The sequence below is a fragment of the Marmota marmota genome, unplaced genomic scaffold, assembly GCF_001458135.2.
Source record: "Marmota marmota marmota unplaced genomic scaffold, marMar, whole genome shotgun sequence".
NCBI lineage: Eukaryota > Metazoa > Chordata > Mammalia > Rodentia > Sciuridae > Marmota > Marmota marmota.
Window position 1 is genome coordinate 13,779,415 of NW_026000205.1, and position 13,230 is coordinate 13,792,644.

At 37.4% G+C, this 13,230-nt stretch overlaps 1 protein-coding gene across 1 annotated transcript in view; it reads right to left on the reverse strand.

The window, feature by feature from the left end:
* Window positions 1-13,230, reverse strand: part of Dpy19l3 (dpy-19 like C-mannosyltransferase 3) — an 81,012-nt gene that overhangs the window by 8,957 nt on the left and 58,825 nt on the right. The window contains exons 14-16 of the mRNA XM_048791265.1: window positions 12,597-12,653; window positions 8,599-8,681; window positions 802-934 (exon numbers count right to left, since the gene is read on the reverse strand). Of these exons, the coding sequence (XP_048647222.1) occupies window positions 802-934; window positions 8,599-8,681; window positions 12,597-12,653 (273 nt within the window). The remainder of the gene's footprint in view (window positions 1-801; window positions 935-8,598; window positions 8,682-12,596; window positions 12,654-13,230) is intronic.

Sequence of the window (13,230 nt, forward strand, 5' to 3'; positions counted from 1 at the left end):
TATATATATAATTGTTGGTATATTAGTAAAATACCTTAGGGAGGATACCCAAGAAGCAATTCACATTATTTGCTTCAGGGGAGGGGCACTAGTAGCTGGAATACAGGGATGGGAGGAAAACTTTTCACTAATTCCCCTTTATATGTCCTGAACTTTGAACTATGTAGTCAGCATTATTTATTTTAAAAAGAGCAACAACAATAATACCACATATTAGAAAACAGCCCTTAAAATGGTTTATAAAACTGTGACCAGTATGCCTCCACTCCTTTCCTTTCCTCCCCAACTCAAAACTCTGAGTGCTTTGTCCTAAACAATCTCTTCTGCACATCCCAGGCCATTTATCTTCTCAGCTATTCCTGTGAGAGGAGCATGTATCCTCCTAAACTGCCTCTATTTATCTGTCTATCTATCTATCTACCTACCTGCCTACCAATTCATTCATTCATCCATCCATCCATCTTGGGGATTACTGACCCAGGGGACTTGACCACTGAGCCACATCCTCAGCTCCTTTTATGCTTTATTTTGGGACAGGGTTTCACTAAGTAACTTAGGGCCTCACTAAATTACTGTAGTTAGTCTTGAACTTGCCATCTTCCAGCCTCAGCCTTCAGAGTTGCTGGGATTACAAGTGTGCAGTGCCTTTCTGGGCACCCTGAACAGCCTTTAGCAGATGGGAGCAGGCTGAAACCAGAATAGGAGACCAAGCCCCAGTTCCTTATGTGAACCTTTACCAACATGGATAGCCTGGGCCTTGACTGTCCACAAGCAGTGGGCAAAGGTTGAGATGGGCCTTACCGCTTTGGTTCGCTCCCTCAGGCTGTTGTCTTCATAGTGCGGGTGGTTGGTCAAGGTCCTGCCCGTGCACAGCTTGACTCCGGCCAGCAACTGCATGCTTCCAGCAAACACAGCCTTCCTTGGAGTGTGAGAACTAAAATATTAAGAGTCAGAATTCACTCCACTGCTAAGATTTCCTTGAAGACATCCAAGAAGACAGTACCACACTCTCAGAATCACCTAGTTCTGCTAGGAAGTGTAAGATTGGCATGGCCTATGTTCTGATTTACATGCCATCGATCTCACATTAACTTTCATATCCGTGCTTGACTATTCACTAGAACAATGGTCAAGAAGCATCTGACTTTCTGCTTTGATGCGTTTACTTTTATGATGAATTGTCTCAGGAGGAAGGCAGATATCTCCTGAATCTGAGGTTTCTGGGCTAACATCCATAGTTCTCTTCTCTTCTGCTCCTGTACCAAGGAGGCAGATTCTAACAAAGAGAACTCAGAAGATTGCCATTGTTTTTTATATTAAATGTAACTAATGGGCTGCCTAAAATAAACAAACTAGAAAGCCAGAAGATCTGAGATATTATTATGGATTACTTTAAAAGAAAAAAAAAACATAATTAAAAAGAAAACATGGAAAGAAGATTCTGAAATAGCATATTTTTTACCAATCAGTATGGGGATGTACACAATTACTGATGTGGAATCATTCCTTTTCTTTAGTTCTGATTAAAACTATATGCATTTAGGAGACCTTATATTATATCACAATCTCGCTTTCCAATTACCACCAAGCTATGATTCTTTGCCTCCCTTAGGGTAGTGGGGTTGAGGGCCAATGATGGAGGATCAAGGAAAGATTCCCCAAACACAGTGAAAGCATTTTTCCTCTCCTGCTACCCAGGAAAAAATAATCTTAGTACAGACCATTTAATTTCCTTCCATTTTTTGGAAACCTGCAAACCAATGAGGTGGTGTTGTTTTTCACCATGAGAAACACAACAGCTCTTCTAGGCATTCTCTCTAGTGCGGAATTCCCCATAGAAGCCACTAGGAATGTTGCAAGGTATGTTTATCTGTCTTGTATTAACAAAAGGAGTCCATGTCTGCTGAACTGAGCTAACGCGATAGAGACTTGAGGAGTCTATCTGAAGCCATTCAAGCTCAACCACCTCTGCAGGAAAAGCAATAGGAGAGTCCGCTCTCAAGGTTTTGGAGAGCAAAGCATGAAACTTGCTCTGCTGCTGAGGTTTCTAAGAGACGCCTCATCATATTCATATATCCCACCAGGATGTTCTATTTATTCCAAGTTAATGCTAAAACTACTGCATGAATGCCATCCAACAAAGGCCTTTGGATGTCTATGAGCAAGACATCCTACTATTCAAATGATGACATGTACAAATAATTCACTTTTTGAAAAATTCAAGATTTTCTAACTATGACACTCCCTTTCACTTGCATTCCAATAAGCCTTCTTAAGCGAGGAAAAGAAGTAGATGGAATTACAATGAGCACACAAGGAATGACACATAATCTGCATTTTCCCTCACCCATGCCAGAGTCTAGAATGTGGATTCCAACAGAAAAAAGTTGTGCATGAGCTTGGCTGTATTTGATAGGTTGTCATCATTCTGACAATGAGACCCAGGAACACAAGAATAAATAGATCTATGCTCTGTCCCCCCTCACAACAATTTACACAGAGTCTTTGACACTTGTCCCACGTGGTCAGAGTAATAGGGTGGTTTAAATAAAAACATGAGAAGGTACACAGTGCTTGTGAAAGGTCTTACAGAAATTCCATTTAACTCAATACCTACTAAATACTTATTCTGGGCCTTATCTACAACGTCACTCTCATTTACAGTGTATCATAATTGCTAAAGAGGATAAATATGAACAAATATGAATTTTAAAAAGAGCCATCATTTTTCCAAGCCATTTACAAGCCATTCTTTCCTTTTGGAAACTCTCAACTGGCATAAGCCATTCTGCTGCAATAAATCATAGAGTCAACATCATGTATTAATGCCAAAAAGTGGATGGTCCTCGAACTGGACAGATTAAGAATGTAAGAAGAAAATGAGCCTGGTTTCTATGTCTGGCAGAGCAGAAGGCAGAGGTGAGAGCTAACAGGCAAACAGTTCTGGCTTCTATAGTTTCACTGCCTCAAGATGCCAGGCTGGTCTTTCCATACAAAAGACACATCCAACAGCTGAACTTCCAACATCTATTCAAATCACTAGCCTGTCTGGGCATCACCATTTGGAATATATAACAGGAATCAGTACCAAGAAGATGCAAAGACCTGTTCATAGTGTGCATTTCCTAATTATGACACAGACAGATGACGGACCCTCTTATCTATTCACAGTTAATGACCAAGGTTTCAGCCTGCTTCCTGAACCATAATCGTAACTCCTGATGAAGGACGAGTTCACAAAGGTTTGAGTGTCAGAAGTCCTGAACTGCGTGCTAATTCTCTATTCATTCAAAACATATTACTGAGGGCCCACTATGTGCTCAGCTGACAACTTGTCTTTGAAAAGCTGGTTAAGAGAGTCAGAAGCAGCTCCCACTACAGCAAATGCTTCAAAATACACCAGAAATTAGTCTACTGTATACTTACTAATGCTTATTGTGAGCTTTCAACTCTGCTGGGGTCTGAACACATCAGACATTAAACAGGATCTCTTCAGTATGCCCTACCTGCACCTGAGCAATCCCCTCCCCTGAGCCCCTAGCAGGTGCAGCCCCCGAGGCAGCAGCAGACCATCAGCAGGCTGAGTAAGGAGCTGCCATAACTGCATACAGGAATTGAGAAAACAACGGAAAACACATTAGATTGTAGCATGTCTTAAATGTTTGGTCTTAATAGCAAAAAGTTCAAAAGTCTAAAAGAAATGCTATCTGTTTAAAATGGTTAGTGCAGCAATCTCTGGGTTGTTAACATACACTTTTACTGCCGCCCTTGGTTTTATTTTAAAAATAGTAAAAATGAAATACTCTAAGGCCTAGAAAATGAATTAGAAATAATGCTTGTTTGAAAACTATTGACGTCCGAGGAGAGCAGAGATGACATTTATTCACTGTATTCGGTTTGATCTGGTTTTATGTGCTGGGCTCATGGTAAATCTGGGTTATTTCACTGCTACTTTAAATATTTAACTTTACTGGTAAAGCAACTGCAAAAGTCAAAGCAATAAGCACAGTAAAAAAGACAAAGAATAATCACACATTTTCTAAACTTTAAAAAAAGTCTACATTTGTTGCATTTTATATTTTTTGTGGTGAAATCCACAGGCAAAGGGAGAATGGATTCTTTGTCCTTAACTTAGAATATGCACAATGACAGATCTGAAGACAGGCATTCTCCCTTTACAGACACTTGCACCTGATACAGTCTGTGGTCTGTATCTAAAATAGCTAATGTGCTTTTAACCATTGAATGACACTTCTCTATTATAGAAAAACAAAGCAATTTTTACAAATGTTTGAACAAATGATGTATAAAATGAAAGGATAATTTGTTTTTATAGCTCTCTGCCAAGCTCCATAGCAGGCTGCCCAACCTGCGAAGAATTTATTCTGTAAGAAATGTCACTAAATAATGACAAGGACTCACAGGTCAAATGGATTTACATTATATAATTTAAATGTCATTCTAGGAAGACCTGATGGCATTTTGAACAAATAATCTCATTTATTTTTGAAGCTCTAGGCTTCAACAAGTTAATTACTGTTGAACTAATGGGTAAACTGAGCATTATAATATCACGTGTGAACGTTTGCTTTATCTACACTTCAAAAATTTATAGAATTATGCAAATACCAAAAATGATTCATTGAACATCAAGGAGGTTTATAGGCACTTAAATTCTGGACTTAGCCCACCTCATCTTTAAAATATACAGTAATTCTTTCTACTTTGATTAAATACTTTGATTAAATCTCTGCATTTTTTCAGTCCCATTGAGAAAATACTGTGCATACAGGATTCATTATGGAAACAGAGTATTTCTAGTGAAAATCTTCTAAAGCCAAGAAGTCAAAATGACATACCTCAAAATATTCAGATCTCTCTATATTAATTCACTACATCAAAGAAAACTTTCAGGAACCAAAAATGAGACTCTCAGGACACAAGGAATGTGGCATGCACCAGGCTGTTACTGCATTTGGCCCTACTGAGTGCTGCCTGGATTTTGCTAAGATACTGGAGAAGGCAAAAAAATCCAAGTATCTTACTTTTGTCCCCAGAAACATTACCAGCAATGAGGGCAAATATGAACATCTGAATTTCCCTGTGCTTGGGTGTGAGCCAGCCAGGTGACCACAGGAAAAGTGAGTTATTGTACCTGGGGGCCCACTCCCACCAAAATCCTCAAGGATTAAAATGACTTTAATTAAAACACCACAGTGAACCCACTATTTTGTATAATTATTCTGCACCAATGAAGAAATTTTTAAGAATTTACAGTATTCTGGTAAAACAGAGAAATTTAATCCAGAAATATTTTTGGTTTTAAACCTAAATCTCCACTCCTTTAGAGAACTGGACAGGAAAGCATAAAACAACATTTCCTCTGACAAAAACTGGGACTCTAAAAACATTTTCCCACTAAACCTGTTAAGCCTTGAAAAATCATAAAATGGAGTGGAGAGCGGAAGAGAAGAACAAAGAGATAATGTTGAGAGAAAGTTTATTGCTTACTGCAGTGAAGAGGCAGTTAGAGCGGATGGCCTCTCAATGTTTACACCTTCAATACAATGTCCTGTATGTACCTTTGGTGCTCAATAAGTATCTTTTGGATTGTGTTAATAATTGAGTAACTGTAAAACCGTGAAAACACTACAAGGCCTTCAAGACTTTCACAGAAATCCAGTCCTGTTTGTATGGCCCCTCTCATAAGTGAGATCCTAAAGTAACATACTTTGTTTTCCCTTGAGTTTCTCTCTTTACCTCTAAAAGGTTATAACCTCAAAAGGAAAAGAAAATAACTACCTGGGCTGCAGCTGAAGCTACGGCATTTTTCAATCTACCTCTGCAGCAGAGAAGCCCCCAAGAGTCCATGCCTTGAACCAAAGCTCAGTGGCCTTGGAGCACAACAGAGAAGCCTGACATGGTGTGTGGTCTACAAGGTGTAAAGCCTGGGAGATGGTAAGTTTCTTCTCAATACTCCCCAAGAATCACCCTGTGCCAAAATGGGGGGGGGGGGGTCACTTGAGGTATCCCTTAGAAATTCTGCAGGTCATCCTGAGGCAGTCATCCCGAGGCCTCCTGTATTGCTGGCCTGGAGAGATGCCATCATGACTGCCCTGACAAAGGACTGACATCTGAATGTGCCCACTTTGGCTTAAGACAGAGAAGACAGGATGGTGAGGACTGAGGCATCCCTTGCCAACAGGTCTGGGTCCCCCCAGGTGTCTGGAGCTGCTTTCAGACCCACACTGTGTATCCTTGGATTGCTGCCCTTCCTTTCGTGCAGTTCAGACTTTTTTTCTTTTTGTACCAGGAGTTGGATCCAGGGGCACTTAACCACTGAGCCATATCCCTTTTTTATTTTTATTTTTGGGACAGGATCTCATTAAATTGTTTAGGGCCTTGCTAAGTTTCTGAGGTTGGCTTTGAACTAGTGATCCTCCTACCTCATGCCCACCCCCTAGCCATGGGGATTACAGGCATGTGCCACTGCGCCGTGCCACTGCGCCTAGCCACAGCGAATAACATGGACGCAGTGTGTCCATCAAATTAGTAAAGTTAAGCTGAAGGTCATATTTTATGTTTCAAAGATAGAATAAACCAGAGAGGTTAAAAGAATATTAAATACATTCCCTTGTGTTTGGAAAGCAAGCCTACGGACAAGAGCTGATTTGAATGTTGATTTAAACAAACATATTTTGTGTCTAAATAGACCCTATTTTGGCATACATTCATCATCACTTAAGCTTATTTTACAAACATGCCTAGCAGCTATTTTTACAAAAATGATAATTTAGATTTGAAGAATTTTAGGGGAAAACAGGCAAGATTAGATGACAATGGAGCCATTTTTTTTTTTTTTAGAACAATCTAAATCTTTCAGTTGCTGAGAAAGAAAACACCAACCAACCAAAAGACAGTCAAAGGGGTCTGTCTACCAGGGCACTCACTACTCAGGGAGAGGAGCTGCTGGGCCAAGGAGAATCTCAGGTGCAAAGACCATGTCCCCAACAGGGAGGAATAATAGATTAAGGGATGCCATCTTCACACCTGAATAATTTCACACCCACAATTTTTCAGAGCCAGAAATGTTATTTTGATTTTCCTGGAGAAAAAGCATAAAAATAAAGGTACAACAAATAAGCACATCCAGTTTGAGACAGCCAAAGACAAACTATGGCTCTGATAGAATACATTTTTAATGATTCCATAATTTTATAATTTCTGAATTGGGAAATGCAAGTAGGGAAGCTTATGATGCTAATCCAGGCAGATCTGGAAGCTCCACCATCTTCAGGATGCTACCACAAGTGGATGCCCTGTAGCATTAATTCCAAAGGTATAATCTTAAAAATATAAAATATCAGTCTCACCTTCAGATGCATGTATCGTAAATTCCCAGTTGACTACAGTTAATGCAAAAGTAATTAGCTTTCTTTTATATGGAATAATCTTTCTTCCTCACATACAATAAATACTGAAGGAATTATTTACTCTATAATTGTCTGCCATGATTTAAAATTAAATAAATAAATAAAGACCCAGCACCGCGTACCACTCTCAGCACTAGAAATATGTGAAAAATTATACTCATTGCATCTAGACAAACCCAGTCCTACACTGGGACCAAAGCCACATATATATTTTAGACATAAATCTCTATAAAATCCATGCATTGCACTCAAGAGACCTCAGCTATCAAACATTTACCATCTCTTAATACACAAGCAGCACTAAACTGTACTGGTTAGTAAACATTAGTCATGAGCAAGTGCCAATACGGCTACTAAAATTCAAAGTGATGGAGACAACAGGGCCAATGCCTTCAGAATATGTCACACAAGATTTGCAATGTCTATTTACCTGTGAGTAATCACACTGCTGCTTTTTGGTTATAAAGTAGAGAGATACAATATTACAGTGTACAGAAATGCAGGTCAGGGTAGAAAAGTTTATTTTTGCTTGTGGGAGTCAGGTTTCATGAACAAAGCTTTGAAATACATGGATTTCACTCTGAGGCTCAGGCTGAGGCAAACCAACCAAATGCAGTAAAAATAAGAAACAATATAATGCTAAAGTATTTTATCTTCAAGAGAGGAAGAGCCCCTGTTTTATATTTAAAATTCTCCTGAGGCTCAAGGATCAGTGAAAATGAAATCTGCAATGAGCTATTATGATTCTAATGAATGGTAGTTTATACTATAACTTTAAAATAATTAACAAGGAAAGAATACTTTCAAGCGTCACCATTACCAGAACTTGAATGGTATTAAAGCGAAACAATAAAGGCAAAATTGGCAAAGAGTAGAAAACTCTGAAGTTTTAACATAAGTAAAAATTTTACTCTGATTTCTGTCAGTGTTTGAAAGAAATTTGTTTTCTGATCCTGTTGGAGAGAATATTTCTTGAATGGAAATAGCTATTTCCAGATACAGTTTTAAAGAAAAAAAATTAATAAAAATGAATGTTTCCTCACAATTAGATTAAGAAAAAACAAACAAAACAAAACAAAACCTCCACCCCTTCCCCCAAAGTAAATGAGATACACAGTGACTCTAAAAAAGTTGAAATTTTAAAGGTTAAAAAAACTCCTCTTACTTAATCCAGTTCATCAGCTCCACTGTATCTGGGTCATAGAATTCTCTCAACTCGGAGAGCTCATCCATCATTCCTGGCCAGAACTGAAATTAAAAACAAAACAAAACAAAAACAAAATCCACCCCCATACCCACAACTATCACTAAGATTGAATGGAAAAAAAGAGAAACTGTATATGGCTTGTGGACTAAGTAGACATGGAGACTGCGACACAGAACTGCGTCTTCTCTGCAGCCAACCCTCCCAACACCAGTGTGCTGAGGTCCAAGGAAAGTCTACAAAATTCTCCTGTGATGAGGCCATTCAGGACCAGAAATGTTGTCAAATTTTTAAAATGAGCTTTCATTTTACCCTAGGAGAAATGCGGTTGTAGGTGGTGCTAATATCTAGTGAAATAGTACTTTGTTATGACAAGAATATCAACCATGAGAAAGTTCACAGTGTATTACAAAAATGTAATTAACTAATATCATGCAATCTACACTTAAGAGTTGAATGTGTCCACAGGAGACAGCACCACATTACAGCTGTAAACATGTATTTAAATGCAGAATCTCATTTCTGTCCTCACGATAACCCATGAGACAGATGATTCAGCAGGAAGCATCGCTATCAGAGTTCTTTTTCATTACAAGTCTAGAAACTGGCTCAGAGAGAATACTGACTTGACCAGGTCACAAGTGGCAGAGCCACAGTTTTGAAGTTGCCCCCAATCTAGAACCTCTTGTCATTGTATAATATTGTAATTATATTTTTGGCGCTAAAAATATAGTCAAATGGTTTGACATACATTAATAGAATCACTAGTGCAATGGAAAAGAATATTTAAAAGCAGGACCCTCTAGGAAATTCTGATGTATTTGACTACCTTATTTATGCCACCAGTGCCTCTTGGTCAACCTAAAACTTCAAGTTATATAGATACAATATAAAAATTAGACTCTGAATCCACTGCTTATCTAATAACAACAGTCTGTTTATTTAATCATTTAATTAAATCTTAATTGCTTTATCAAATGATGGTTGACTAAAAAGATTTGATCATCTATGCACATCCTAAGGTTAACTGCAGAATTCATTTCATGTATTGGCAGAGAAGACCAATGACAATGTATTTATGCTTCCATGATACTGAAAATGTGATGATTTTAAGATCCACCAAGTAGAAACAAAGCAGCACCTGACTGGTCTAGGCTGGGTTTAGCCTGTTACTTTGTTATCCTGTATCTCATCTTTGGCCACTTTTTACTGTTCATTCACATGGTGTCTCCTGGGTGAGTGAATCAGGAAAAGTGCTAGGGATGGAAAACCAGGTGTCAGCATTTCTGGTACTAGTTTTTGGAAGGCAAGTAGTAAAAATTACTGGTCAAATGATCATTTTGTAATACTGTAACTATTTTCCCTGTTAATTTGAAAATCAGAACACTAGACTTTTAAATGAAATGTTCTAATTCTTTTACTATGTGAATTCAATGGCCATTAGATATTTTTGTAGTTTTACAGTTGCTGTTATCAATGCTAAAAATGTTAAAAGCTTCTAAGAGTCTTGTGGAAAATTTTTTAAATATGAAGGTGAGTGCTGTTTTTAAATAATTAAAGGCTATTTTAAAATAAATGGCAATAGTTTATTTGGGATTCCACAAATCAAATTAATAATCAAAACCACAGTAGCTTTTATTAATTCAGCCTTCAGAGTAGAGACTAGCACATACTTTTCTCTTTTAATAAAATTATCCTAAAGAGAAAGCAAGTAATATTGGTACTACAAACAAATTTTGAAATCCTCATCATAATTGTCAGGTAACATTCGACTCAGGCTTTGGCAGACATGAATTTGTATTACATGTAAGTCTGTAATAGTTGGAATAGATGGAAAATAGATTGCTTCAGGATAACTCCTAATATGCACAACATCTTTTTTTCTCTGACTCTGTATTTCATAAATTTTGAGAACTATTTCAACTATTTTATGCAATGAAAATTGGATGTGGTGGGATTTCTCCTGAAGGCCTATTCCCAGAGATACTTGGCCGACAGGCTTCTGGAGGGTTCTCTCCAATACCAACCCTCTAACTCAGGGAGAAGTACATGGATTTCCTGGGGAGAATGGCTTTCCTAGTGCCCTCCCTGATTCTTCATTAGCAAGGGTTCATAAGAGGAGTGAGGAGAGGGATTCTGATACTCACTCCCACCTTGGGAAGCCTGGAAACGTAAGGGGGTAGGGATGTGGGGAGGGTATGCTACTGGCATCCACTGAGTGGAAGGCAGGATGTGTCACACTATCCTATTAGGCTCAGTACAGCCCCCTATGACAGAATTATCCTGCCAGAAAGTCAACAGTGCACTGTTGAGAACCCTGATAACACTACAGCAGGGTTTTGTAAACGTGGTGGGACATGTGCAGCAGTAGCAGGGCTAGAACGTCAATTGCTGGACTCTCCTTGCAGAGCTTCTGACTCAGTAGGTCTGGAGTGTGACCCAAGCACCTGTATTTCCAAGAGTTCCCAGATGCTGCTGGTGCTGCTTGTCTGAGAACTACGCCAAGGTTCTACAGCACAATTTCTTTCTTCTACCATGTCCTTCCTCAATTGTATCAAATCAAGAGACCAAAGTCCTCAAATAGTTTTTTAATAAAAAAATCTATAAAATAGCAGTAAGTAGCTGAGACATGAAAGAACTCAGCCTATGTGTCTCCAGCTGATGGCCAAGACAGTCACAGCTCACACCCACCTCCAGAGGTGAGATGAGAATGACGAGGAGCTAGATTTTTTCTAGGAGGAGGGAGTTTTAGTTTCAAGGTCAATGTGTAAGATTACATTACCTGACTCCTCACTAAACATATACTGTTTAACACATAGCTGTTGCTTTCCAGATATTTTAAAGAAGTTTCACTTATTTACATCAGAGCAATAAAATTCCCAGAGGCAAGAAGGCAGAAATCTATTTCTATGTTTTGCAACATCTAGCAGTTGGCACAGATCTCTGTCTATAACAGTCCATGTTCTGATAGATAGGAAAATGACAGAACATAACTAAAAAAATACTTGTAATACAGTGATTATCAAATATATTTATTTTTAGCCTACAACCTTTGGTTCACAATATCTGACATGAAAATAGAAGCAATCAAGCAATCAAAAGCTGAGCAGCTTCTATAGCTGATCCTCTCTGGGGAGGACCCCATCTCCACATTTAACCACCCTCCCAAATCAGGGCCTTCATGACAGTAGAGTGATAAAGCCATTGTTCTAACTTAAAACAAAAACTGAAAAACAATCTAATCTTTAAAAATATGTATTTTTTCTTTAAAGAGAAGGCAGGAGTTCAATTGGATAAAATAATCTGTGCTACTTGCCCTGGTGATACTTCAAAGCCTATAAGCTCAAGGATGTACAAAAGAATCCAAAGTAGTCAAACTGATCAAGGATCGTTGCCTCTGACTGGATTCTCAGATCTGAAGCCCAGTTCATACTGTTTCAGAATTTAGTCAACTGAGCATATGAAAAATTTTGCTACTTCCTATTGAAAACAGAAAACAAATTTTTAAAAAGCCTAATCTCACACTGTATTTATTTTAAGACTTCAGTTCTCGTACGAAGTTTAGAACCCAATAAAATATTTTAAAATAGATTAAAATAAGATTTTTAAAATCTCTTATGCTGTATGAATTGGCTAACAGGAAAAAATAATTTTTTCTATTTCATTCATTTCATAATAGGTCTGAAAACATCTTATTTTCAGAATCTGCATCAGTAACAGTCAAAATCAAGATTAGAATGCCAGTGCTAATAGTTTCTGCTATAATATTTTTACTTAGTAAGAACTATCTGGGAAAGTCATCAGTTTTCCCATCAATGCTAACTGCAATAAAAAACTAAGGAGATTGTTTATAAACTCCAATGACCACTTTATTTGCCAAATAACACAAAAATACATTGAGTCAAAGCAAATTTTATGCTAAATAAATTAATGACAAGAATGAGGAAAATTGGTCTTACCTTGTAGCACAGATACAGCAGTATTAATATTGGTACTGAATATCGCATTATACATATCTATATAAGAAAGACACTATTTAGATTACAAGCATTTTGAATACTTTTGCCTTATGGTTTTGCTTTTTAAATATGTGCTTCTTTTGAAATAACAAAAACATAATATAATGGTGCATGAGTCTCCTGTATGCAAAACTGAGTCAATTTAAGGGTTTAATCATTCATAAAGATAGTTGTAGCTTCTACCATATTGCCACCTAGTGAACTGAGAGGGCAGAACAATTCAAAACTGCATTTTCAGGTTATTAAATATTGTAATACATTTGTTAATAATTATTTTGAGGAAAATACCTTATAATAATAAGTTATAATTCTGGATAAGAGGACTATTGATGAATTTTAATTGCCCCTTTTGTGTATATTTCTAAAATTTTTCAATTTCTATATAATAAACATATTTACCTTATAGTTTTGGGGAAAAGTTAATGATTTTTAAAAACAAAATTAAAATTAACAAGTTACTTAAAAAATAATTCCTTATAAATTCTTATAATATCAATTATTTTTAGTTTCAAATTTTAGTATCCATTTTACATGAGTAACATATGGGCAACTACTGAAGAAAAATCAAGAACAG